Source organism: Pisolithus orientalis (genome assembly GCF_024613125.1).
Source record: "Pisolithus orientalis strain OTSU chromosome Unknown F5J12scaffold_4, whole genome shotgun sequence".
Lineage (NCBI taxonomy): Eukaryota > Fungi > Basidiomycota > Agaricomycetes > Boletales > Pisolithaceae > Pisolithus > Pisolithus orientalis.
In genome coordinates, this window is record NW_026260785.1 from 1,881,945 (window position 1) to 1,907,969 (window position 26,025).

Sequence of the window (26,025 nt, forward strand, 5' to 3'; positions counted from 1 at the left end):
CAGTAAAAAGAAGAGTTCACTCCAGTATACGTGTAACGTAATGCGTGCTTTTCATTTGCATAGTTTTATTCAGCCCATAATAGAATCTTACCGTAGAAAAGTCGCTCCCCCCAAAAAAACAGCAGAAAGCCAAGGGTCCCTTCAGCTACAGGCGTTAAACGCCAGGATAGAAAGCAGTTCACCCTTAACTCATGGCTTGAAGTGAGCTTTGAGCTTCTCTCCACTCAGAGACCACACACCTCGCTAAGCTTGGGTGTGCAAGTAGACATTACCGTCAAGTGCCTGTCCTGCGTGCATGAGAAGTCTCGGAAATGTGAAAATTGGAGCTGTCACGAGGACGCCACCGTGAGGGTAGTTGAAGGTAAGACACCACAGAAAGGGTAGAGAACGCCAGGAGCAGACGTGAACGTGGTAAATGTGCAGAATGCGACAAACCTGCGAACGCGCGTCGTGAGAAGAGGTGTTGAACATACCCATAAGAACAAGTGGACGAGCTGTATCGTATCGATAGACTGCGGCATCTCATATCTTCCAATGAGCGATTGCGTCGATGATGAGGCGATAAGCGATCGAACCAATGGGGAAAGTAACGAAGTGCACGTACTTCGGATTAAGACGGAGTCCAGACAAGTGAAGGGTGATCAAACCACATATTACAGGTGCGGAATTGAATGACTGAATGAGATGGACATGAAGGGAGTGCATGGGACAGGGCCATCTAAGTAGTACTAGCACAACATACAGCCAATTCGGCGGACGGATCAGATCGGCAGTGATGAAAACAGTATTGCAGTGGTGTACCGGACTTCGACACGACTTATCACGGAGAGTACACGGCGCTCGCTGGAGAATGTTCCTTGAGCGTGTCGCAGCAGCGGGTAACTTGGTGGAGAAAAGTAGGGAAACATTGTACTTGGGATTTGATGTGATAAGAACGTGAACACGGTAATGACCTTATCCAAGAGCATTGTATGGCAGGCATTGACAATGCTGCCGTGCGCTGGTGGCGGCGAGCTGCAAGACAGGACTCAGCAACATTGTTAGCCATCATCATTTCACTGCATCTCGTCCATTCTATCACCTGCGCCGAGTTAAAGTCTACATGGTGAAAGAACACACCGGTACAGCATTGTTCCAGAATGCAGGGGTGAACTTCGAGGATGATAGTCGGTCAGCGGGTCTGACGTCAGTTGCAACTTGGGCGCAAGGCGATCACGTGACTGGAGGTCCGCTTCCCCGTCACTTGCCTCCGTCGTCCCACTGTACGGACACCCGCCATTTGCTTGCCCCACTGTATGCTTGAGGTTGTCAAAATATCGGAAATTATCCAAATCGACCCCATCGATATTTCCTTCGACGACGCCACGTACATATTCATGTTCCATGGCCAGTCCAGAGAACAGAGGTCTGTCGGAACGAGTGCTGCCTGCGCGTAGGGCGGCGAGGCGTGCGTCTGCGAACTTTGCAGAACAACTCATGGATTCCCCGGGTCGCTCTGACGAAGATGCAAATCGCTCGGATAACGACCCAACCTCACACCCCTTCGGTGAGCCTAGTGCTCGCAAGCTGAAGAACGTGAAGTATCGGTATACTGCTACAGGCAAGCACCGATCGTCGCCACTAAAGGGCAGCTCTTCTTCACCAGAACGCACGGGAAAGGCCAAGGTGCAGTCGAAGCCCAAGCTAAAGTTAACACCCAAACCATCTGCTTCATTGTCCCAACCTACGCCAAGTATACCCGCAGCTGTTCATTCACTCAAGCGCAAGGCATTACCATCTACTTCTGATAGAGAATTGTCATCGTGTTCGCCGTTATCTAGTCTCCCGTCAAGCCCAATCGCACCTTCAAAGCAACATCCTCCAGCATCTCCTCCGGTCAGTCACGCTAACAGAATCAGCGTCATCTACGTCTGTTCCCTTGTCGCGGATGACGCTTCCAAGCTCTGCGACTTTCCCTCTTTCAAAGGCTAGCGCATCACAGGCCACTTTCACACCTCGCAAGAAACTAGCCAAAGCCGGCGTTAAAACGGACCTGAGTGGTTGGGAAGTTGGCTTGCCTGCTTGGGTTTTAGTAAACCAGTGCGGAGTAATCGTCGGGGATACCTTTCAACCCACCGAAGATGGGGATGTGATTGCCATAGCTGAGGAGTGCTTTTGGTGGCCTGCTCAGGTAAACGGGAGACATATTTTATATTATGTGCTAAGCTCAAAGTTTCGCCGCAGATAATAGCGAAGAATCCCCTTCGTGTCACGCTCTTTGGTGATTTCCCTTCTACTTCCTCATCGCCCCGTAAGATGTGTACAATGCTCATCACCCTCATCGGAAAATATACTCTCTGTGAACGACGAAAGTGGGAAGAGACGCTTTAATCGGCTGACCTTCCGCACCGCATCTGGAGAGGAAGGCGTCACCAGTTCTCCACCTGCCAAAAAGCAGCGATTTGAAGGCGGAGCGAGCCTCGTCGATCGTTGGGAGGCAGCGGTTTCTAGCATGGAGAAAGCCACCGCACTTGAGCGCGAAGGATTGCCCGCTCTCATCTCTTCCTATGCTAGTGGCGTTGGAAGCTTTTACGATTCCCTCGACGAATCTGACGTTGATACCTCCGACCTTCGGAAACCCACCTCTACGTCTAGTCCCAAGCGCAAGTCACCGTCGAAAACTCAGTCAGTTAAGAAGCCTCGATCCCAACGGTCGGTGGGTAATCTTAAGGTCGCCTACGCTCAAACGCCTAAAAACTTTTCTCCTTGTCCACCCGACCCTACGCTTCAAATCCCGGGAGAGCTTGTTCTTGCACAGGCACCTGGTAGCACATTCTACTGGCCGGGGAAGATTCTCGAGCATCATCCAGACAAATCGGAAAAGTATCGGGTCATGTTCCTGGATGACAAGATTTATGCCGTCAGTCGGACCAAGCTTTGGACTTCAGAGGAAGAAGGCTTCGTCACCTGTGCATTGGGCGAGTGGGAGAGCACGATAAAGACTACCGATGACCTTGACTCCGAAGACGAGAGCGTGGCAGCGCAAGGGGAAGGCCAAGATGACGTTGGAAGTGTCCCCCCAAGGCCTCCACCCCCGACGGAATTCGATGGCTTATCAGTGGATACGCAGCTGGCATACGTCAAACCCGTGCTACGCGCAGTCCTTGTAAATGGATACAAACCAGCTATACCGAAGCATGACGCTTTCATGAAGGGAGGGTCTGCACGTGCGGCATTATTGAAAGATGCGGGTGTGCGAGGCGGATTGGATGCACGGTTTATCAAAGCTGTGCAACGTGCCATTTGCAAGTGGGTACTTGGAGACAGCGCCAGGCGCATCAAGAGAACCATAGATCCGGATGTGAGTATGGAAAACGGTGAAGGTGCAACGGATCCTGTAGATCCAGCGGTGCCGTCGGAACCATTGGATAAGAAAGACTCACAGAACGAGAAAACAGAAGGAGGTGTGGAATCCAAATCCAATCCTCCCAGTGATTCACGAGTAGCCGAAGAAGCACCGCAGGTATCAAGCTCAGGAGATAGCAGCAAGGAAGGTGCTTCTGGGAATTCCGACACTTGCATGGTAGTTGATGAAGTCGGCGAGGTAAATGTGTTCCATTCTTTTGCAACACCACTCTGACACGTAGAAGACACCGAGCGCCCCTCTCAAAGAGGCAAGCAATGTGGCTGCAGTAGCACCAGAGGGTAAGAAGACCGAGACGCAGCAACCCAATGGCCATTGTGATGTATGGGTTGTTTGGGGTCACCTCGAGACATGACCTGATAGACCCTTAGCTTCAACCTGGGCCCCTCAGTACTGTGGAACTGAACCCCATTCCGGAGCAGCCAGTCAAGGTCAGTGTCAGCAAGCCCATATTTACACCACTACACTTCATTGTCCTTTCTAGCCGACTTCTGTAACATCGGACCGCCTAGGACAACCCCGCCCTCTCCAAGTGGCATGCGACGAGTTTGACTCATTATCTGGCGTTGAGAAGCTTGATGTGAGAATATCCTTTCCTGTGCCCAACAAGGTCATTGACAACTGGTACAGTACTGCTTGAACATCCTCCTACCAGAGGCTATCAAACAGCTGTTGTTATGGAGGTCGGGTGAACGTACTTCTGCAATGCTGCTCTCCGACGAAGAGGAGCAACGGTTACATGACTGTGCTGTGAAGAAAGCCAGCGAGACAGACTGGGTGGACGATGTAATGAGGTTGCGCGAGGTCCAAGCTCGGTTGTGGGGTATTGACCTAAGCAAGGTACATCAGGAACCAGAGAAGAAGATTGTTCCGGGAGGGACTAGGACGAGGCCGAGGAGGGCTACGATCTCCAAGTGATATATTTCACCAAAGGATCCCCCGAATATGACCATCTATCGCAATATATCCTATAGCTTTCCCTAGCAACTTAGCATGCAGAACCTGTATCTAAGATAATTTTTTCCTCTGCTACGAGTTCAATCACCCACTACCACTGGCTGGTATAGCACTACATTCGGACACGCTAATTCAACGTTGAGGGGGATCCGCGGCGCAGTGAACGACCGTACCAACAGTGCCAGCACTGCCAACTGCAGAACGTGCTCGCTCGCGAAATTTGCGCCAGCGTCGGTGGCAGTTTCTCAAACATTCCTTTCATCGCCAACCGCCCATCAATCGCTTCCAGATCACACTCTAACTCAATCGTGGAGTTGGAGCGCCGGTATCGACGTTCACAGGACGCTAGTCTATGCCCCCACCGACATCCACCGATCCATGGCTGGCTGCACGCCGATTTGGAGTGGTTATCGACGCCGGCTCGTCTGGTTCAAGACTTCAGATATACAGCTGGAAAGACCCCGGCGTAGTTCTCGCCGAACAAGGCGATATTGTGCGGAACACGTTACCCAAGGTTGAAAAGGGTGTCAAAGCAGGCGAGGAACTGGATAACTAAAGTCGAGCCTGGTCCGTCTGAGTTCCCGTTATATCCTCCTGCCCCCTTGCTATTGCAAGACGTAAGTATCGCTTGTATTAACGTCCGTTGTAGGTCTGTCGTCATTCGCGGATAACCCGGAGGGTGTTGCGAGCTATCTAGAACCACTTATTCAACATGCCCAATCCCGAATACCGCCATCTCTCGAGTCCGAAACCCCTCTGTTCCTTCTTGCCACCGCTGGAATGCGTCTCATAAGCCCGGTGCAACAAGCACGGGTATTGAACGCAGTATGCCAGTACCTTCGCTCCTCTTCCAACTTCCGCATCGACGACGAGTCCAAAGACGGTCCGTGTGGACTGAGTGTCCAAATCATTACCGGCGAGGAGGAAGGCCTGTTCGGTTGGATAGCAGTGAATTATCTTATGGACGGGTTTTCGGGAGGGACAAGTGAAAAGACGACATATGGATTCCTCGACATGGGAGGTGCCTCGACCCAAATTGCGTTCGAGCCTGCGGATAGTGACCTTCGGAGTGACAACGAGGTGCTCGTAGATGTTAGGCTGAGGCTTCTAAGTGGTGAGGAGGTCAAGCACCGGGTGTTCGTGACAACGTGGTTGGGATATGGGACGAATCAGGCGAGGGAACGATACATTTCCGAGACGATCCGACGTGCAGAGGATGATCAAACTCTCGATACGGGTGATCTCGACTATATACCTGACCCTTGTCTTCCAAAGGATCTGGTGGTTTCGGAGGGAAAACCTCGGTTGGATGGTTCCCCCGTGCACTCCTCAGTGCCCTACAAGCTCGTCGGTACGGGTTCGTTCACGCAGTGCCTTCAGAAAACCGCGCCCTTGCTAAATAAGGAGGCTCCGTGTGCAGAAGAACCGTGTCTCTTCAATGGCGTACATGTTCCACTCATCAACTTCTCTTCGTCGCATTTCATCGGGATATCTGAATACTGGTACTCGTCCGAACACGTCTTCGGCTTGGGTGGGCCTTACGACTTCGTCCAGTACGAACGGGCTGCAACGGCATTCTGCGAGAGAGATTGGGACGGGATAGTTGAGCAACACGAGTTGTCCAAGCAGCGTGGCTTGCTTGGTGGTGATGGCGAGGTACTGCAGGACGGGGAGGTCATCAAAACTGGTGTCTGGGGCGATAGGGTTGAGTTGTCGCGTTTGCAGATGCAATGCTTCAAAGCAGCATGGGTCGCCAATATTCTTCACGAAGGCATTGGGATACCTCGTATTGTCGATCCAGGTGGAAACACTTCGACGAGGGGCGAGCAGGTTGCACAGCAAGCCGAAAGGAAAGGCCTAGGACGACCTATGTTCCAATCTATGGATAGCGTAGGTGGAGTTGCGATCAGCTGGACCCTGGGGAAGATGGTGCTAGAGGCTAGCAAGGCGGTTGAGCCTCTATCAATTCACAGTCGACCTCTCGTGGATCCAGTTCAAGATATACCATCTACTTCTCAGAATCCGCCCATAAGACCAATTCGACCGCCGTTTTTCGACCTCGACATGATTGAAGAGAAGTTATCTCAGCACCTACCCCCAGCTCTCTCTCGCGGATCGCTCGGATTCTCACCGGTCACATTCTTCCTATATATCTTTGCGATTTTACTTTTAGCCTGTATGACCTCCCGTCTGCGCCGATCGCTCCGTCATACTTTCCGTCGCATCAGGCGATCCCCGCTCAAGCGTGACCTTGACACGACATACTCGATGGAGGAAGGTAGCTTATCACCAGGTGCCTCAGTACGCTCCTCTACCCGATCAAAACCCTCGTTGCTTCGGTCTCTCCGCCGGTTTTTGTCTTCCTCCCCCTCCCGCCCAAGATTATCGCCGTTGAATACGACCCTCACCCGCCCGAATCTCCGGCGCTCGCTCTCGTACCCCTCCGCGACATCCCCAGCTTATCAGCACCCCGCTTTCGGGACCTCCACAGCATCGCAGTACCACTCCCGTTCATCGTCGCCAACACCTACTGCGCTTCTTTTTGACGAAAATGGCACGACGACGACGACTTTATCGAACACAATATCATCAATCTCAGCTTGTACCCCCAATATCGCGCGCTCGCGCAATTCGTCCCAGATGAACTTGACGACACTCGTCCCGAGACAGATGTCACTGTCACGTGCATCGAGTTTTTCGTACACACCAAGTGAGAGTTTCGAGGATGAGTAGCAGTTCCCCGTTATGTGTCCAGTGTAATTCGACGATAAGCGGACGCCGTTCTCTACAGGATGTTCACTACCAAGTACATACTATGCTTATTGTGATACTTTTCCATACTGATAGACGATTTTCATGTTACCGTAATTTACTAGTCCGTTGCCCAGATGTACATACCTATGACAAGGACAGCACATAAATTTGTCACCAAGCTCTTATATCGCTGTAGCAGCAAGGTCAGACAGTACCTCAACAATACTACATACATACAAGGCTCATTATTTCTGGCTGCTAAGCTGATACCGGAAGTAGCTTACGAAGCGCATAGTCGCGGCGGAATGGTGTAGCGTTACTACTGGTAGATAATCGTGATGGCAATGCCAACTGGCCTGGATTTGTTTGGATGAGAACATTTGCCTTGGTTGTCTTATCCGGTATTGCTAACCAGGAAACCTTGCCACAATACCGTGGGTAGGGAAACGACCTCGTTACTCTATCGCGCGAGCGCGATGTATCTTCACATCTTCTCTCGGCCTTCCGTGAGGTTCGCGGTCAGTCCATCGGGATCGTTTCATGAATAATCGAAAGCTACACACCGATCTTGTGCATCAACTGCGACCGCACCCAAACGCTGCACAACTCTCATACCTGAACTCACACGGCCGAATATAGTATGTTTGTTGTCGAGGTATGGCGTTGGGGCGAGTGTGATGAAGAACTGTGAGCCTGACAAAGTTTAGTACTCTAGTCGGCAGAAAGGGGGAGGAGAAAGATAACGAAGGCGTACCGTTTGTGTTTGGACCGGAGTTAGCCATGGCAAGGATACCTGCGCCTGTAAAGCGCAGCTCAGGGTGAATCTCGTCCTCGCTGGTAACATGAGCAGCATAAGGAGTGGTAGGGGCCAAGAGAGCGGGAAAACGCACAATCTTTGACCGTATATACTCGTTCCTCCCCTTCCTGTACCTGTTGGGTCGCCCCCTTGGATCATGAAGTCCTAGATGTACTCGTGAGACACAAAAACATGATGGATGAATACTGGGTGCTCACCGCGACAATGCGATGGAATGTGACGCCGTTATAATATCCCCGTTTCACGAGTTCTGCAAAATTTTTACATGTCTGGTGGTTGGTAGAGTCACGGATAAGCTGCCTGCATATGTGTGTTCATGAAAGTTTGACATACACGGGGAGCATGGTCCCAGTACAACTCCAGTTGAACATCGCCCAAGCTTGTCTCCAATACGACAGATTCTTGGGACATTCCTCTGAAAGCGTCTTTGAAATAAATTACACAAACTCGGGCTGTGAAAACCTTGTCTGTATTCGTCGATAGAACGTGTCGGACTAATTTGGTATCAATGTGATTGCGTGAAAAGCTGAAGGGGACACTGAAATATTTACTGTTTACTACGAGCTCCTTGCTGTTGTCAACGACGTCTTTTTATGCTCCCAAGTCTCGGTTCGTGGCCGATGGAAGCCAAACATTTGCGATTCGGATCTACATGAACATATGAAGGTCGAGTCTTTATCGACGAAGGTGATCTCTGGTCCTCCGATGTCGCGCAGGGCCCCTTGATGATAATGCTAAACCCACTATACAGGCAGTTCGTATGGCGGGATATGCTTGAAAAAGCAGGGAATTCTATTGGCATCCTCACGTCTCACACAGGTGTCGTGTGGTAACTTTCTGCAGGTCCCAACGGTGAATGTGTATCAAATTAGCAATGTCTACTGCACTGCTGGTGTCTAATTTGGAATCGGCCAGTCAGGTGGATGCTGGGTTCACTTGACAATGTCCGGGTCCCGGGAGGCGTGTTTATGTAAAAGCCTTAGTCGAACAATGTTCGGAGGCTCTTACAGGGGTTCGCTTTGTGTCAAGGAGAAGGACAATCCCTCTTGTTATATACATATAACATCGGTGCGTTCTTCAACGTTTCCTTCCAGAGAACTCTGGGAGCGCAGAAGTCTTGCGGAGTAAATCGTGTAGAAGCGCCCATGCACTGGTATCAAAACGAGCAAGTTCACATGGCTGATGGGGCTCCCACAAGAATGACAGTGTTTCCTTAAACGAATGCACTGACTTGGAGATATCTGGGAATCGGTAACGTGATCTTCTTGAGCAGTTTCACAATCTCCAGAAGTCTCCTTTCAATGGTTTGGACTCAAGTTGAGGCGACACTGGCTCATCGTAACTGCCGAGGGAAACAACAGGGGATGCGGTCGGCAGACGATTCTGGTGCTTTCTGGAAGCTTGGTCCATCACACATGCGGTCCATGGAAGTCCAAGGGACATGATAATTTTGGTCAAAGAGCGTTCCTGCGATTGCATAGATCTGGAAGTTCCCGATATTTCCTGGCCCATCAGATCACTGGGCGCCTGTTCACATTTATACTGATTTGTGGGGTAGCCAAGTCAAAGCCGTTCAGGTGGAATATTCTTAAGCCCTGCATAGTTGGTAGGTTACAAGGCATATGTCTTGCGGGTCCAGGGTCGTAGGACCTGGTCAAGTAACGGACCGTTACCCACAGCGGACCCGGGCAATTTTGCTCCTCATGGTGAGTTATTTTAACAACCCTATTTTAAATAACCCACGATTGTCACGAGTATCGGTTTTCGCAAACCTCGGCATTCCCCCACTAGGTTCGGCATGTCGGATGCAACACATCCCGGTTGAATGGAACACATCCTTCTAATCTCCCAACATTCTTGCTGCCTGCCCGGCATTCGGGGTTGTCGTGGAGCACTGCTGGGCTTCTCATCAGATGTCTCTTGTCAGATCCCTGAATTCTAGGGACGCGACTAACAGATCCTTGTCATATTTCTTGATCTGGCTATTGCGGGAACGTATAAATGGTGAGTCGAAGGGTGGCTGTCTAACAGGTCATCTGCCTGCTTTTCATACCACAAGTCAGCAAGTCGCGCACTTACACCCTAGGATCTGATGTACGTGCCCACCGCCAAAGTCAAACCCTTTGGTTGACATCTTGTTTGGACTTCCCTCAGACAATGATAACTAAAGTAGCGTAGCCTATTGGAATGCTATGGAGATGCTAATCGACCTTTCGTGTGCAGGAACGAGTGAATGTTTCAGGCACTATCGCACTCAAATCGCAGGATGGAAGATACATGAAGGTCTTTAACGAAGATGGTCTTCGATTCCATGATGACACGCTAGATGATGATGCAAAATTCACCGTGACAAAACTAAAGAATGGCAACATAAGTTTGAAAGGTACGTAGTTTGTTACTGGGAATTTCCTAGCTCTCATACATAATACTGTGCTTCAGGTCCCAATGGAAAGATCGTGAATATGTATTATGTCAGTGATGTCAAGTGTGCGGGGCCCCACGGAGGCGTTGAATTTGGAGTGATACAATCGGGAGGCAACTGGATCAAATTGACTATCTCCGGATATCAGGGTATGGGCTCGAGGTGCAAATTTTTGTCAAGTATTCCTGGACACAAAGCCTACCATGGTTCGCTCGCTGTTAAGGAGAATGAGGACTATTCTTGCTACTTTTCCGTCGAGAAGCTGGACTAGCTTTCTATGTTTACGGTCCAATACGCCACTCACCTAACATATATGTTCCCCCTGTATGATCTTGCAGAATGAAACAGAAGATTTTCTGAAGAACAGAGCTGTGTAACGAGCGCTTTAAATGGTCTGGCTAGGCGACACAGGCCACGCTCTCCCTTACGGGGACCCCTGAACCTCGTCGAATGATGAGTTTGCGACACTACGACAACCGTGACCACAGAAAAGAAAAGCATGGTGGACTAGTGTGCTTATAAAGTTATCCGTCGACATCATTACGGATCGAACTTCTAGCTGTTGGGAAGCGTGTCTTGACGGAAGCGCCGAAATTGTATGGGATACTACCGCTCCGCTTGCCAATATATTGCCAACGACTTTATGATGCTTGAAGCGTCTTAAAGCGTCATTTTTGGAGGATTTGGTCTCCCCAGACGGCAACTGATAGGGGACGGATACTCCGTACTGCCAACGGTGAACATGATTTCACTTAGACCTTCAATTGCTTCGAATTCGAGCTTGATTTCAGCACGATACTAGAAAATACAGCACTTCGAAAATATATCATACATTGTGGGGTGCGTTCCGCCGCATTGTCAGCTCTACTAACCGTATCACACCAGTGAGGAAAAGCCAGACGTCGCCTAAATGCCAGCCTTCCCCTTAGCTGCTTTGATCTCTTCCTCTGTCGGGAATTTCGAAAACAGGTCTTTGATCTTGTCCATGGGGAGAGCAAGGAACCCAGCCAAAATTTCGTACGGTGGCTTGTCTGGTGCCGTGGGATGGGGCCTATGTCACAGCGCTCAGTCAGACATTGCGTATGAGGAGATGTGAAAACCAACCTCGTGGGTGCAAGAGCCTTGGTCCTCTGAAATTCACGTTCGGCGTTGTAAGACTCCTCCGTCTGCAACTTGGACTCCAACAGAGGGAGGTCGTGTTCCTCCTCGCCTTTCATGTGCTCGGCAAGGACGTCGTTCACCTTGCTCAGGACGTTTTCGTGTTCGGGTGCACCAACAGAGAGATTTCCAACGCGGGCTAACAAGACTTTGACTTCCTAAAGGCCTACGGTCAGCAGATATTTTTCGCAATAGGGTGGGTTAGTGGCCATTACCCTATGCTCGGTGCGGTCCTTATCCGCCATTTTCTTACCTTCCTCCCCGAGCTTCTTTTCGAAGAGTGGATAGACGACTATCTCTTCGCTGACGGAATGCCTGGTCACCACCCAGGTATATTGGTTGGACCACTTTTCCTTGCTCTCCGCGTCCGCAGCGTTCTTGTACTGATCATAGAACAACTTTTATCTGTGTACCGTAGGTTAGACAGCGGCGACGAAAAGAGGACGGGTGACAACTTCGCGATGGTCATGCATGACAGTCTCCTTCAGTGTTTGGGTGGCCATTGTCTTCAGCGCGAACGCAGTCGTTGAACTGTGGTTTCAGGTGAAGGTGGTAGGTGGGAACGACTAAGCACGATCCACGACGACAAGCTGCCTTCCTTTAAATGCTCGCAAAAAGCTCCCGTAGCTTGATCGAGGGATATACGAACTCGTCTTATATGACATCATTCCATGGTAAGGACGTAGAGCGCAAGACGTACTGGACGCATAAAGGCGAACTTCTGATTGGCTTACCATGTTACGGCCGCCAATCCCCATCCACAGCCTGATCGGAGTATGACGCATCTTCGATCGGAGTGTGTGCCGTATGCGTCATTCCAGCAGTAACTTCGTATGTCGAGGTCCAGGCCATGCATTTAGGGATAGGAGGAAGGGGAGTGCACCTGAGTTCGGAGGTGCGTACGCCCACTAGTCTGCCTCTCATTGCAGTTCAACTTTTATACCGCAGGTAAACGAAGCTGGTAACCCTCGCCCATAACCGATATCAAATCCAGTAAACCTGGAAGCTTGAGCAATTGTCCCAAAAGCCTTTCCATGTTGATCAATCTTCCACTCTTTCGGTTGTGAGTGTCATTGCATCTTCGTTGACTCATAACATTGGGTAAGTAATTCCGCGTTGCTTGCGCCTAATTTCAAAGCCAAAGTTAGGGTTGTCTGTGCAGTTGGAGACATGCACTTACCAGACCTCAGGCTCTTCCACGAGAAGAAAACCGTGCCGGCTCCTGGAACCCCAGCAGATGCCTATGTCAGGCTTGCCGAAGGTATGTCTGATATCATATTTGGTCTTTGCAGGTGAATTTGGTAGTTGGACAGACTATAAGTATAACAAACAGTAGAGTTAATTCGTATTATTGTACTTACATTAAAACTTGAAGCGTATGAAGGGGCATAGTTGCTTGGCCAGGGTGAGCAATTAGAGCGACAACCTCCCGTTTCCACTGATCAACCTATACCTACCCACGCACTGGCACGAGCTAATAGCAGAGGCCACTAACGTGTATTAGCTTGTGCATAGGGTGTTGAAACGTCGACATATGTTGGGTACTCGTGCCAAACTTACGTAAGCTCAACTTCCGAGCTTCCGAACTTCGAAGAGTCCCGACCGTCGAGCCAAGTTGCCAGACTAATTACGAAGAGACTATTACATCGCCAAAATCCGGTCAATGAATGCGCCAAACCCGACCCCTCCCTGATACGCATCCCGAGTTCTCGGTGATAGAATGGCCGACTTTCCACGAATATAGGGTAGAGAATTGGCGTTTGGCCCGGGACGGGAGCGGTCGTATCATTCGCGGAGCAGTGACATGGACGTGGCTCGATCTGTGTTTGCCACTTTTCACCTCGCTTTTGTGGCCGAGGGTGGGTCATTTTTCTTTCCTTCTGGCGTTTCCTTGCGTAGTATATATAAACCGCGTTCAGCTTCAGGTCAACTCTACAGCACGCGCTCTAGTAGGCGTTGTCCTGTCCATTTTTGCATGGTCACGGTGCAGCCAAGTTCTGTATGGTACGTGTGTCCTGCGGAACCGTCGACAACGGCGAAAACATGCTACTACCCCTGTTCTCATTTCACAGAATCAGTACTGGTGTTTCCTACTCTCGGTATTCAGCTAGAGACTCATCGCGGACACCCGTGCTTAGGGTCGCTCTCAGTGTCGCGACAGTTCATCCACGTCTCTTGCCTGGAGGATTTTGTGATACACGAAGGTCTTAGGAGATGGAACGTTCGTTATTTTCTGGCTGCAATCAAACGGTCGAGCAACAGTCCCATTTCGTTCTGTGTGGCCTTCGAGGTGAGCCATCTAATCCGCATCCCGTCGTTGACTCGATTCCGATTGATACATTTTTTCTCAGAACATTCTGCCTTATTTCCCCGTGCTTTTACAAGTATATTCTAGAGTGCAGAATTCTATGTTTCCTCGGGAACCGGAGACTTGATAGGAGATACCTTGACAATGGAGTATACCCCAACTGTATCCTACCCGAACACTATTACCATCTTAAAGTCATAATGATGTCAACTATTCTACGGATGTCTCGGACACCCGGTAACCGGTTTCTGTGTATGAGTGTCTCCGTAGTCGCTTCATAGCGGTGGGCACCTCTTCACATCCACCTGCCTCTGTCGTCAGCCGTTCCACGTTCATTCCTCGCTCTCATATGCACTAAGCAATCCGTCGTAGCCTTCATCGTCACCTTCCTCTGCAGCACTGTCCCCTGGTCTCCCGTACCTCACGGCTACCAGTAGACACCTTCCGCGTACGCACATGTCCATCTACCAAGCCCTTGCGCAAACGCATATCATTCATATCGTGAGAGCTCTTCCTGGCTGGAGACCGACGCGGCGACACCGGAGACGTCGCTGGCCCAGACTCCGCAGAGTCGCTACCCCCGAAATTCCCTGCCCGCGGTGTAAGTTCCTGCTCCTCCGGCCACTCCGGCGGTGCTAACGACCGCGGACTTGCACCTTTCTGTTGCTCGACGACCGTCGTCGTATTTGGCTTCAAGGTATCCCGTATCCGGAGGTTCGCAGGTCGTGCCGTGTAGCGTTTCGAGCGCAAGCGTGCGTTCTTTGACGATGGTGTATGCGAGACAGACGAGTCGGAGGTATCATCTACTTCATTCCCGGCACGCACAGGGGGAGGGGTTCGCTTCCTCACGATTGCACCACTCCGCCCCGGCAACTCCAACGATGCATGTCCCGAGTCACCCGCAGCTATCGCTACGCGGTCAATCCCATTTATGCGGACGGGTGTCGTGTATTGGTTGAGTGGTGTAGGTGGATTGGGTGGCGACGGGACCGTTGTGGGAGAGTCGGGGCCATCGGCAGGACGCCATCCGCGCTCAGGTGCCGTTTCCTCTGCAATACTTCCACTCGCAAGAGGAAGCCCTCGTATACTCGAGATACTTGTGTCTGAAGAATGCGCTGGGGATAGCACGCCCCACGGCAGACGTGGCGAACGTGATGCGAGCGCCATCGGCGATACAGACTTCCGGTTCAAAGGAACGCGCCGGCTGCTCCCATCTGAATCGTAGTCGGATCGAGCACCTGCGCTACGAGAGTATGTCTTGTTGAACACCTCTGACAGTGACAGCGACGAGATCGACGATACGGATTCTTGTCGCGTCGCGTGGCCCTTCGGGAGATGTGCATCTGACCACTGTTGCATGTGAGATGGCGGGGTACGTCCGCCCGAAAGCCCCGATGACGGAGACTTCTTCGAGATCATCAACGTCTGAGAATTTAACAGTAGTGGTCGCGGTGCGCTCTTTGTGGGAGGGGCAGGGCGCGTTTGTAACGATGCAATGGAGGCCAGGGATTCTTTTGTTTTATGAATAAACGCCTTATCTGATCGAGGCGAAAGTTCTGGACTTGGACTAGATGGTTCAGTCAAAGCTTGTCTCCGCGGTAGCGGGAGGAAGCTCTCGCGGGGCGAGCGGAAGAAAGCAGGACGGGGGGGATCTTTAGATTTGCCTGTCTCTGTTCCAGACAAGGATCCTCTTTCTCGAAGCCTCTCAGGTTCGCTATCTAACCAGGTACCCTTGGGAGGTGCCAGCTCTGAAGAGGTACTTCTGGGTGATGATACGTCCATCACCGAAGAAGACGCATTACTACCCCTCCGTGAACTCCACGCATTCATGGCCTTAGCGCGCCAATTCGTGCTGACCTTGGAAAAGGCTGCAATAGTGTCTGAGTCTTTCAGCTTCCCAGCGTAGTTCCACAGAGCCGTCTGAACGGGCTGAACCGATGGCTGCTGTTTCTCTTCTTCCGCCAGGGAGGGCGGCGAGGGGAAGGGGACGATGGCGTCGTGGGAGACGGTATCTCGTCATCCATCGAACTCTGGTTCGTAATACCCCTCCACACCGTGTTCGCAAACATGGACGTCAACGACTTCGCCCCCGGCGTTTCCGTCTCGTTTCCATCGTCATGCTCACTGTCGCCCTCTGTGGTCTCCTCCTCATCCGACTCTTCCTCTCGCTCCTCCCCATCGTTCCCCGTAAGAGGCGTTCCAAGGCCCTTCCACATCGTCGCTTTAAGCCGCGCGCCAAGCGTCATCCCATCCGCCTTCTGTACTCTCATGGCCTCTTCCTCGAGTCGTTTCTGCGAAACATCAAACGCGGTCTGAAGCACGCGGTCGATACCGCCTGCAGCATCGATCGGGTATGCTTGAAGAAGCGCCATGCCTTCCATGAACGCATCACTGAGTTCCCACGGTCGAAGTGGGGACGGCGGGGGGAGTGCTGCGTGCTCGTACGACCACAGACTTGGTGTCTGACGATTTTGCTTTCCGAGTCTGAGGAAACAAGAATCAGTGTAAAAACGACGTTGACTAGCAGAACCAGGCAAACGCAAAAGGATCGCTACCGGAACAACGGCGTGCGCTGCACGGATGAGAAGGCTGACGCATATATCCACCAGACAATCCAGTTTGGGATTGGAGTTGCGGGTTCTCATAGGACATGAAAAAATGACGTCCCAAACGGGGAACACGGCCGGCAAGGGCAGGGTTTGGGTCAACAGTGTAGAGAGCCAACGGCTGTCATCACCTGTGAGACAGATCCTTAGCCGACACGAGCACGACCTACTATGAATAATGTGGTAAAGCAGGATCAAGGCTCTTAGCGTGCTGGGCAACAATGTGTGAGCGACAAAACAAAAGAGAAAAGCCAAGGATGAGCTGACCAAATTCTCTGCTAGCTCTCCGTCCGCGTTGGCCAATCGTTCGCTGAACCTCCGCATCCACACCTTACCACCTTGTTCATCCTCTAGCTCGACGAGCTCTCCAACCAGCGCCTCAAACAACCAGAACGTGTCTGCTTCTGCGTGGGCAGCATCAGCTGGTTCGATTTCTCGAGTGAGAGCCGAGTATAACGGAATGAGCAGTGCTGGTACATGCGGTGCTTGGTTTGCAGGGTTGAGACAGATGTGCAAGTAAAGAAGGCGGAAGAGTGCGGAAAGATGTTTGCGGATGCGCAGGCGGCTGAAACGAAGGACTGAGCCTGAAAAAGGGTTGTATGTGTTCCTTCCTTCTGTGAGAGGTCCGAACCCGAAGCTTGGTCAGGTGGTTCAGCTTGGACTTCATGTTCGAGTCGAATTTCAGGAATGGCTTGTAGTTCTGGCTCAGTATTTCCCCTGCGAATAAGTTCTAGCCTGACGTCGAGGTTGCGTGCACAGTCGATTTTGATAGCTTCTTCTGCTTCTTCGTCAAGAGGACACAACGTAAAATTCTCTGGTTCATCCTCCAATCGTGAGAACAGCTCGAATGGTAAATGGAACAGCGATTCGGATACTTTGAGAATGGCAGCGTCGGTACGCGCAGGTGGCGTCGTTGGGGGCGGAAGACTTGAGAGTGGCCCGAGCAATCGCCTAACGAGATCCTTGGAGAGCATTTAATGTACGCGGGTATTATCACTTTCAAACACTCACATAGTAACTCTCCCTCTGCTTCTGGCTCTCCTTCTCCCAAGTCGATTTCGAGACCGGAAGCGTACCAAAAAGCAACCTGGAAAACCGCGCAACAGCATGAGCCACCACTCCAATACTCCTCGTACCATCATCGTCCATTCGCCTCACCTCCATATCCGGGGTCTAATCCATGGAGGATCGTCAGGAAGACCTGCAGACGAACAGCAATAGAAGTTCAGCCGCTCAGCGTTGAAATCGAGCGCATACAACCATATGCTGTGCACAATTTTCACATACCGTGTGAACATAGCCTCCGCAGACGCGAAAGATCGACAACGGTAGAAGAACCCAAATCCAGGATTTCCGAGAGTTGATCCAAACTGCATCCGCCGGGGTCAGTGTCAATTTATCATTTATCCACAAACCACAAAACTTTTCGAGGGAGAAAGACATACATGTCGGGACGGCGAGGTTGGGGAGTCCATTTGACGTTGTAAGTATCTGCTATTTTGACGAGGCAGGCGTCCATCTGGGCTGCTGTAGGTGCGGAAGATGAGAGGATGTCGAGTACCTATTTGTTTGTCCGTTCGTTCGACGTCTGTATTGAGAATCCCCAGTGAATAAGGTTATCTTCGGGAGAGTCATACCTGCTTGGCGACGGTTTTCTTGCTATTCGCTACTGCTGAATGGGCAAAAGTACGACCAAGGCGCTGTACGAGGACGTCCCGGACCAGACTGAGATCTGAGAGAGCAGTGAACGTTCAACGATGACGACCCGTTTCGAACTGTTTCGCCTGACCTTTTGACTCGGCACTCGGTGCAGCGTACACGATAGTCGAAGCGGCCTCAGTAGTTACCGGACTCAGTTGTTTCCTGTATCAAATCGGAACAGAAGCCAGCACAGTCGGGGCAACCACGCCACCATCCACGCAATATGATTTTAAGCGTTCGAATATACGTTTGCGAAGAGCTCGAATGTTGGACGTACCCGTTCTCCAGCTCGGCCACACGCTCCAGCACGACACACACGCACATCTCTAGGACCTCCAGTAAATCGCCCATCCTGTCTTCCCACATCAGATTCTGGGCTTTAGCCCGCGCCAGCCCGACGTTGCCATTGTGCAGTAGCGTGGCGATGTCCCGGCGTGTAATCTGGCTCTGGGAGTCCTTGCGTTCTTGTAACTGACCGAGTCGATGCGACGTCGTCCTTAGGAGTGTCTGGATGTCGTTCGCGTCAGTAAGTAGCCCAGGAACGGTTGGCATGATCGGGATGGTGATTCGGTAGTGAAAGGCGGTGGACTTGCCTTGAACGCGACGGGATCCCAACTTGCCATGTTGTCGTCGCCAGGGTGGTGGAGTTGGTGCGTAACAGAGGTGGATATGAAAAGTATTCAAACTTCAAGTGCTGGGTATGACCCCGAATTCATAGACGGAGTTGTCCCACTCTGGCCGAAAAACCAGTGCAAGCCATGTCAAAAAACTGTCACACTGCCAGTGGAAGTAACCAAGTAGTATTTTGGAGTATACTAGTTATACATTCGCTAACGATACAACATGTTCCATGATACAGCTACATGAGGTACGAAGGTCCGCGTTTGCAGAGTGGGGATTGTGCTGTGAGATTCTCGGTAATTGGGGAATTACCCGCGTCGGATGAAGATCCAATTTTGCTGGGCGGCATCGTCGTCGTCGAATGCCGTACCGCTGGTCGCGAACCCACAACGCCTGCTTGTGGATTCGACGAAGGTCTCAGAACTGGTTGGAATTGTGACTGTGGCGCTAGAGGTGCTGGAATAGAAAGGGTCAAGGTTCGTCGTGGGGCGGGGCCCCCTGCAAGGTGATGGGTTGCGGGTAGGGATCTGTGACGCTGCAGACTCATAGAAACTGGCTGGGTTTGCGTTGAAAGCGTCAGCTGGCGTCGAGGGAGTATAAGGGGCAGTAATAACGGTCCAATGTGTGATGAACGATTTGGTGTATTTGGCCCAGAGTCCGCCGACACTGGAAAAATCGAAAACCGCTTCTCCCCCATTTCTGGGTCCGCAATGGGCAGTACTGATGGTCGTGCCGAGGAAGGAACAGTTGTAGGCTAGTCCACGGCGTCAGGTATCCGAGACTGCATATACACCACGATCGCAAAGTAGACGCTATAGCAAAGTGCTGTTTCCACAAAAATCAGATACGCAAGAAGGTGCAGGTAGACACCACTTACAGATGGCTGGAATGATCCAGCATGCTATGACAGTGTATGAATTGAGGAGCTTACATTCGCCTATGTCGTCCGCAGCTGACCGGGGGGAACTGGGTAAGGTACAATTATCATGGGTACGGCAACACTGCGTACTTTGATCTGGGCATTGAATCTGGGGAGTCCAACACGTGAAAGCGATAGCAGCACCTGGTGAGGATCTCAGGACACACTCTGCACGGCGCTGATGCCACACACCTGTCTGCAGAACAAACACCAATAGGAGACGCGCAGCATCTAACCATATTCGAAACTCGAGTATCAATCTGCGAAACATCAGTCAGCTTAAGCACGTGGAAAACACGCCTGTTTACAACTCACAAGACAGGTGGGATGAAGATGGTGACTGCGTTCGTGAGCATGAGGAGGAACATCAATGATTCTGATACGGCAATTGAGCCGTTTCGAGTGCAGATGGCTGTGTCAGGGAACATACGGGAAGTGGTGTCTGAGATGTCCCACCGAGTGAACATCTCGACGGATACAAGTATTAGCCAGACCAGGGCCAGAAAGACGATGCAAGCTGAAACAAATGCGTGAACGACATCTACAAAACGGTCGAATTACAGCATACACTTTGGACAGTAGTGGCGCTCAAGGTGGCGCTGGAAGCGCTCTGGAAGTGCTCTGTCTGTGTTCTGGCACTGGCTCTGGAAACATGTTCTGGCCACTACATTTTCAACTCCAACAAACTGAATGGTGTGGCATCCCATCGGACTCAAAATAAATTACAGTAGTTTTAGCAGTATATCAAATAATTAAATAGCTAAGTCTTGAAGAACAATGCCCTGTGAATCTCTCTGCAAAAATCTCCTCAGATGAGCCCATGCACCTGGTTAGGCCATATGAGATGGTCAGTAGAGGCTGACAATCGGCCATCAGTGACAGGCCAGCAGAGGTTGAGCCCATGTATGGCTTGTGCATGTGTGTTACATGAGAGCCATGAACCTATTGTCACCTTGTAGTATGGGAGAGCCCAACTGATGAGTGTCACCATGTAGTACAGCTGAGCCTGAGAGGAAATGTTGTCATGAGGAATGGTGCAGCTGTGGTTTGAATTGTCATTGTCAGTTACAAGCAGGCTGGGGAGTAAGTGTCATTATGGACTATGGGAGAGCCCAATAAATGAGTGTCACCATAGCATACAGCTGAGCCCAAGAGTAGGAGTCATTATGGAGAATGGCTGGGCAGAGGTTAGAATTGTCATCATGGGGTACAAGCCAGCTGTGGAATTAGGGTGTAGCCACTGCAATATGAGTAGTCCCAGGTAAGCCCAGAGTTGGGTGTCCCTGGAAGGTATGGATGGGCTCAGCCCCTGAGTTCACCCCTGGCAACACTGTCATGCAAGCTGGCCCAACACCAATGCCATGCTAGCCATCCCAGCAACACTGCCATGTGGGCTGGCCCACCACCAATGCCATGTGAGCTGGGCCAATACCAATGCAATATGAACAGGCCCAATACCAATGCCATGCAGGCCAGCACAACACCAATGCCATGCTGGCTGTCTTGGCATTGATTCCATGTGGGCAGACCCAATACCAATGCCATTCAAGGCATCCCAGCACCAATGCAATGTGAGCCAGGCCAACACCAACCCAGGACTAATGCCATGGAAGCCATCCTGGCTGGCACTGATTTAATGTGAACTGGCACAATGCTAATGCCATGGAAGCCATGCTGGCACCAATGCCATGCACTCCAGCACATTGCCACTGCCATGGGGCCATCATGGAAGCTGTCCTGGCACTGATGTATTGTGAGCCAGCACTGGCACCAGGTCCATGTGTTCCAGCACATCCCCAATGCCATGGGGCCATCATGCAGGCCATCCTGGCACCATTGGAATGTGTTCCAGCACAACACCAATACCATGGAAGCCATCCCAGAACCTATGCCATGTATTCTGGCACATCCCCAATACCATGAGGCCTATCATGCAGGCCATTCTGGCACCATTGTAATGTGTACCAGCACTGGACTGATGCCATGGAGGCCAGCCTGGCACCAGTTCCATGTATTCTGGCATATTCCCAATGCCACAGGTCCATCATGCAGGCCATCCTGGCACCTGTGTAATGAGTGCCAGCACATCCCCAATGCCATGAGGCCATCATGCAGGCCATTCTGGCACCATTGTAATGTGTTCCAGCACAACACCAATGCCATGGAAGCCATCCTGGCACCTATGCCATATGTTCTGGCACATCCCCAATGCCATGAGGCCATCATGCAGGCTGTCACAGCACCATTGTAATGAGTTCCAGCACATCCCCAATGCCATGAGGCCATCAGTCAAGCTGTCCCAGCACCAATGCCATGAACACCATCCTGGTGCCAATGCCATGGAGGCCTGCCCAGAAATTATACCATGCCATGCCAGACCTCCCAGACCTCCCAGGAGCAGGTCCACAGTGTATGTACATACTGGTACCAGTACCATGCCAGAGATGCATGTATTACCACAATGGTGGCTCTGGTAATGACCAGAAGACTAGCCAACAACCCAGTACATTTAAACTGTGAATTCAATGCCTTATGGCCTCCAGCAAGCCAGAACAATACCATGAAAGTCACTATCATGCTATACAGCAAAAGCAATTGAGTTATGCTGGCCAGTCATCATTCAATCATCTATGTGAACCATGACTCCATTGGCCCTTAGTGCTTGTAACACCACAGCCTTGGTACAGACATCACCATACCAGATTGGTTTTCCAGTATCTGAATCATACAGTAACAACTACCAGCAGTGGTAGCTACTTCTTCCTGGAGATCACATTTTGACAATATAGAATATATTGCTGCATCTAACAAAGTACAAGTACAAAGACAAAAAAACACAAATGGATTGCAAAATGACAAGTACATTGATGTTAGTCGACCTCCATCCTACCTTCCTGTCCAGGTGCTGATCTGACTGCTGGTGGTGGTGGAGTAATAGAGATTGCCAGACCTCCAGCAGGTCCATGCACAGGTTTGACATTTGAAGGAGGTACTTCCAAGCTGGCACCTCCCTCAAATGAAGCTGGGGGGGGTTCAGTGGACTCCTGTCTTGAGCTGCTTTGGGATGATTGAGCCTCTACAACACCAGTTGCAGTGCCAAGTTCCACCATGACTGGCATGTGAGGTACTGGTGTAGGGTTGGAAGTAGTGTGAAATGGGACCAGAGGATGGTTAAGCACATCTGGGGCTGGGAATAGGTGATTATGGATAGCATCTACCACCCAATGGAGAGCAGCAAGCTCAGTACGGGTTACTTCTATCTCCTACCTCATGTCAGCATTCTCCCACTTGAGGATGGTAGCCTCTTTCCAATACTTGTCACAATGGCATGGATCATTGGCACTGGTTGTAGTAGTTGGCACTGGAGTGATGGGTGGGTCTGTTGCAACACTTCTTGCATGAGACTGTGACCAGGATAGCCATGACAGAGTAATAATTTACACTACTCAATAGAAATATTATTTCAACCAATTAGCAGAAAACATAGGACTGTGAATAACTTACTGGGGCAGCCAGTCCATGGGCCAGGAGATGAATGATGGCTTGTTACTTTGGATGGACTGGTGGATTGATTTCAGCTTGGTGCCCTTTGACATTTGGCTCATTGACTGGTTGATGGAGCTGGTGCAGCCAGCATTGAAGTGGTGGGAAGGCTGGCCATGTCTTCTGGGGATTGTTGCCAGCAAGGCCTTGAATGGGAGGCTTTTTGCTGCATCTTGGACTTGTCTCCCCTCCCCTTGAACAAGCTGCATGAGTATTTGGTACAGTGGCATTGCCAGCATGCCCTGCCAGCTGGCACCATACAGGGCCAACTCCTGTCCTGGCATCTCACACACTGCTCAGCTTCCAGCACTACCTCCCAGGACTCAGGAGGGTTTTTGATGTCTTGCCACTCCTGCACATCCTTGTTGACTGCTGGTTTCACCTTCTTCATTGGTCTCCTTGATCAGCTCTGGCCTCTACTGGTCTGATCAGTGGTCTACCCTAATTGCCATCCTCAGAATTAGTGCTCACCTGGAAGCTGAGTCCTTTGAGCCTCATCCATACCCAACTCTTTCCCCTTCCCCTTATCCACCAGCTGTGCCTGGTGCTTGGCCCTCAATGAAGGCCTGGTAAGCTCCTCCATGACCTTGCAATATGGGTGAGACTTAGGCTGGTGACAAAGGCAATACCATGCATGATCCTTCACATTGGCCTCTCGTGCCATCATCATCTGGTTGAAAGGTGGCCACATCTGCATGGCAAAGATTGTTGCCAGGTCAACCATGTGCATATCAATAGCAATAAGATGCAGAGGGATCTCAAATGCTGGGGGTAGATGTTCAACAACTGTGTGGACCATTCCCTACATAGATGTCAGGAATGGATATCATGGCTGTGATTTCACTTACCAGCTGGGCCCACACAAGCTGAGCCACTTTGCCCCAGTGCTTAGCATCCCAGCCCCAAAGTCCTCTCAGTGCCTGCATTGTAACACTGGCAGCCTCCTTGACCATCTGCTTGGCATTTTCAGCAGTGATGACTGGCTGGATGTTGTCAGTTGATTGTGCCAGGATGAAGGTGCTGGTGTTGGTGGTAGACATGGTGCTGTTAAAGCTTAGGTGTGCAGGTGGTGGGTGCTTGAGTGGTGTGGTGAATTTGCTGGCTAGCATACACCATTCAACAGGCTTACATAAGCACAATACAAATGCTCACTCCAGTGATGCTGTGATTTACAATATTCAATGTACTGGTTTAACCATTGAACATATTTTGGTGGGAGTAATGTATGGCAGTTGACAGTCATTCCACTAAGTGCCCATTTCCATTATGTATGCACTTGCACATCCTGCATGATGACTGATGAAAAAATATTGTGTAATACAATCTTATCACTGGTACCAAAATCATTCTCAAACATTGGTGTAATCCCCATGGTGCCTACAACATTTTGAACTTTCATATGGCTCCCAGAAATGTTAGATTCAGTTCTGGCAGTCCAGATAAACTCTGTAAGTCAACTGGTCCAAGGACCATTACTTCTAATGACTGTGTGTAGTAATTCTGTCATGCCATGATATGCAGTGGCTCACATCTCTTGATGAGGATGAGGAAATGTTTACTGAAGATGACCTGCCAGATGTGCCATCATCCCCATTACACAAGCCACCTTTCAAGCTGTCCCTGGCTCAAACAATATGCACAACTGGAATGGAACCCTCCTTCCAGTCCTCTGGTTTGCCCAGATCACCTTTGATAGAGCCAGCATGGGAGTCATTGGCACTGTCTCCCTCCTCTAGCAGCCCATTGGTTGAGCCTCCTTGGGACTCCATATCAACATGTCTCTCTGACAGCACCCTGTTACTTGAGCCAGCATGGGACAAATCACCACTGCCTGTTGCCCCAGGTATGCCATTGCATGAGCTGCCTTGGGGGTCACCCCCACCATTTCAGTCCCCACCAGTCAGTCCTTTACAAGAACTGGCATTTCAGTTGCCTGCTGCCACAAGATTGTCAGCTTACATCTACCCAGCTCAAGCAGCTGGCCAATCATCATGACCATTCATCCTATTGCATGAGCCCCAATTTTGGTCCTTAACTCCCTCTGTGTCACCAGCCTGTTGCAATCCTATCCCAGTTCCCAGCCCAACAACATTTGCATTGCCCAGTGGCAATTTCCCTGGTCCTCATCAACCTATGGACCTTTCAGATGCTCCTGCATCATTCAGCTCCACATCAATATCACTGGCTAGATCCCCATTGCCAGTGCCAATCCTGTTGTCGCATTTGGAGCTTTTAGCAGTCTCCCAGGAGTTCACCATACAGCTGGGAGTTGATACTCCACAAACTGAGTGTAAGTCCAGAAGTTCCTATGCAACCATAGCTAAACATGTCTACCAGTTCAAATGTCAAGGTGGATCTTCAGTATCATGGCTAGGAGTGGGGCACATCAGCCAGACATCAATGCTGCACATGATGCCAATCTGATCACCACATATAGGTATTATGCCAATACCCTGGTGGATGCAACCAGGGAGTGGTGATCACATGTTGAGTGGCATGCCATGCTTACCAGATTCTGGAAACAGTTAGCAGATCTTCTGGAGGAAGAGCTGGCAGGTGTAGGCTACCATCTTAAACCAGACCAGCTTTAATTTGTATATTTAACTCATTTCAATGAACATTATGTTGAATGGAATTGGAGAAGTGCACAAATTGGCCACAATTGGATTATGACAGTGGGTTATGGTACATGGTAGCTATGGGGCCAGTAATTCACTGGTGATTCTTGCACTGTGCACTATATATGGTTGTCACCAGTCTACTGGAAAACATTAGGTACTGGCCTCAATTCTACCTTCACCTCCTCATGGTTGGAG

The 26,025-nt window shown here is 50.6% G+C and overlaps 12 protein-coding genes across 12 annotated transcripts; 5 read left to right on the top strand and 7 right to left on the bottom strand.

The window, feature by feature from the left end:
• Positions 1-267: 267 nt before the first annotated feature.
• F5J12DRAFT_400698 (uncharacterized protein) lies at positions 268-901 on the bottom strand. Its single transcript, XM_051739243.1, has 2 exons — positions 605-901; positions 268-528 (listed from the first exon to the last, which is right to left on the bottom strand). The coding sequence occupies exons 1-2, from the start codon at positions 703-705 to the stop codon at positions 330-332; spliced, it is 300 nt and encodes a 99-aa protein (XP_051603936.1). The 5' UTR covers positions 706-901; the 3' UTR covers positions 268-329.
• A 1,452-nt stretch (positions 902-2,353) lies between these two features.
• F5J12DRAFT_714265 (uncharacterized protein) lies at positions 2,354-4,321 on the top strand (the record flags this gene model as incomplete). Its single annotated transcript, XM_051740879.1, has 5 exons — positions 2,354-2,557; positions 2,642-3,589; positions 3,627-3,720; positions 3,937-3,983; positions 4,034-4,321. Coding segments are annotated over 5 exons (1,581 nt in total), but the record flags the coding sequence as incomplete, so codon positions are not given.
• Positions 4,322-4,712: 391 nt separating this feature from the next.
• On the top strand, positions 4,713-7,093 carry F5J12DRAFT_903775 (nucleoside phosphatase family-domain-containing protein; the record flags this gene model as incomplete). The annotated part of the gene is made up of 3 exons (XM_051748450.1): positions 4,713-4,884; positions 5,010-6,332; positions 6,354-7,093. 3 exons carry the CDS (start codon positions 4,713-4,715, stop codon positions 7,091-7,093), a joined length of 2,235 nt encoding a protein of 744 aa, XP_051603938.1.
• Positions 7,094-7,569: 476 nt separating this feature from the next.
• F5J12DRAFT_889407 (cyclophilin-like protein) lies at positions 7,570-8,342 on the bottom strand (the record flags this gene model as incomplete). The annotated part of the gene is made up of 6 exons (XM_051747324.1): positions 7,570-7,615; positions 7,678-7,807; positions 7,869-7,948; positions 8,005-8,075; positions 8,129-8,200; positions 8,265-8,342. 6 exons carry the CDS (start codon positions 8,340-8,342, stop codon positions 7,570-7,572), a joined length of 477 nt encoding a protein of 158 aa, XP_051603939.1.
• Positions 8,343-9,941: 1,599 nt separating this feature from the next.
• Positions 9,942-10,704, top strand: F5J12DRAFT_808636 (uncharacterized protein). The gene is made up of 3 exons (XM_051744719.1): positions 9,942-10,100; positions 10,155-10,314; positions 10,371-10,704. Exons 1-3 carry the CDS (start codon positions 10,089-10,091, stop codon positions 10,622-10,624), a joined length of 426 nt encoding a protein of 141 aa, XP_051603940.1. The 5' UTR covers positions 9,942-10,088; the 3' UTR covers positions 10,625-10,704.
• A 555-nt stretch (positions 10,705-11,259) lies between these two features.
• Positions 11,260-12,014, bottom strand: F5J12DRAFT_715014 (uncharacterized protein; the record flags this gene model as incomplete). The annotated part of the gene is made up of 4 exons (XM_051740919.1): positions 11,260-11,404; positions 11,458-11,669; positions 11,727-11,909; positions 11,967-12,014. The coding sequence occupies 4 exons, from the start codon at positions 12,012-12,014 to the stop codon at positions 11,260-11,262; spliced, it is 588 nt and encodes a 195-aa protein (XP_051603941.1).
• Positions 12,015-13,178: 1,164 nt separating this feature from the next.
• Positions 13,179-13,946, top strand: F5J12DRAFT_903778 (uncharacterized protein; the record flags this gene model as incomplete). The annotated part of the gene is made up of 4 exons (XM_051748451.1): positions 13,179-13,406; positions 13,431-13,515; positions 13,584-13,801; positions 13,863-13,946. 4 exons carry the CDS (start codon positions 13,179-13,181, stop codon positions 13,944-13,946), a joined length of 615 nt encoding a protein of 204 aa, XP_051603942.1.
• A 205-nt stretch (positions 13,947-14,151) lies between these two features.
• F5J12DRAFT_903779 (regulator of Vps4 activity in the MVB pathway-domain-containing protein) lies at positions 14,152-18,749 on the bottom strand (the record flags this gene model as incomplete). Its single annotated transcript, XM_051748452.1, is given in 16 exon segments — positions 14,152-14,225; positions 14,245-14,283; positions 14,305-14,370; positions 14,398-14,578; positions 14,603-15,831; positions 15,864-16,556; positions 16,665-17,009; positions 17,057-17,387; positions 17,437-17,512; positions 17,584-17,626; positions 17,713-17,795; positions 17,871-17,986; positions 18,063-18,157; positions 18,215-18,288; positions 18,404-18,633; positions 18,732-18,749. 16 exon segments carry the CDS (start codon positions 18,747-18,749, stop codon positions 14,152-14,154), a joined length of 3,693 nt encoding a protein of 1,230 aa, XP_051603943.1.
• A 144-nt stretch (positions 18,750-18,893) lies between these two features.
• F5J12DRAFT_400975 (uncharacterized protein) lies at positions 18,894-19,664 on the bottom strand. Its single transcript, XM_051739245.1, has 2 exons — positions 19,625-19,664; positions 18,894-19,572 (listed from the first exon to the last, which is right to left on the bottom strand). The coding sequence occupies exon 2, from the start codon at positions 19,442-19,444 to the stop codon at positions 18,986-18,988; it is 459 nt and encodes a 152-aa protein (XP_051603944.1). The 5' UTR covers positions 19,445-19,572; positions 19,625-19,664; the 3' UTR covers positions 18,894-18,985.
• F5J12DRAFT_808655 (uncharacterized protein) lies at positions 19,395-20,311 on the bottom strand. Its single transcript, XM_051744720.1, has 6 exons — positions 20,097-20,311; positions 19,982-20,042; positions 19,859-19,926; positions 19,757-19,810; positions 19,625-19,699; positions 19,395-19,572 (listed from the first exon to the last, which is right to left on the bottom strand). The coding sequence occupies exons 1-6, from the start codon at positions 20,131-20,133 to the stop codon at positions 19,502-19,504; spliced, it is 366 nt and encodes a 121-aa protein (XP_051603945.1). The 5' UTR covers positions 20,134-20,311; the 3' UTR covers positions 19,395-19,501.
• Positions 20,312-22,536: 2,225 nt separating this feature from the next.
• Positions 22,537-24,249, bottom strand: F5J12DRAFT_780415 (uncharacterized protein; the record flags this gene model as incomplete). Its single annotated transcript, XM_051742462.1, has 5 exons — positions 22,537-22,880; positions 22,982-23,070; positions 23,171-23,501; positions 23,681-24,011; positions 24,058-24,249. The coding sequence occupies 5 exons, from the start codon at positions 24,247-24,249 to the stop codon at positions 22,537-22,539; spliced, it is 1,287 nt and encodes a 428-aa protein (XP_051603946.1).
• Positions 24,250-24,621: 372 nt separating this feature from the next.
• On the top strand, positions 24,622-25,689 carry F5J12DRAFT_780416 (uncharacterized protein; the record flags this gene model as incomplete). The annotated part of the gene is made up of 4 exons (XM_051742463.1): positions 24,622-24,657; positions 24,731-25,052; positions 25,284-25,499; positions 25,547-25,689. The coding sequence occupies 4 exons, from the start codon at positions 24,622-24,624 to the stop codon at positions 25,687-25,689; spliced, it is 717 nt and encodes a 238-aa protein (XP_051603947.1).
• Between the last annotated feature and the right edge of the window lie 336 nt (positions 25,690-26,025).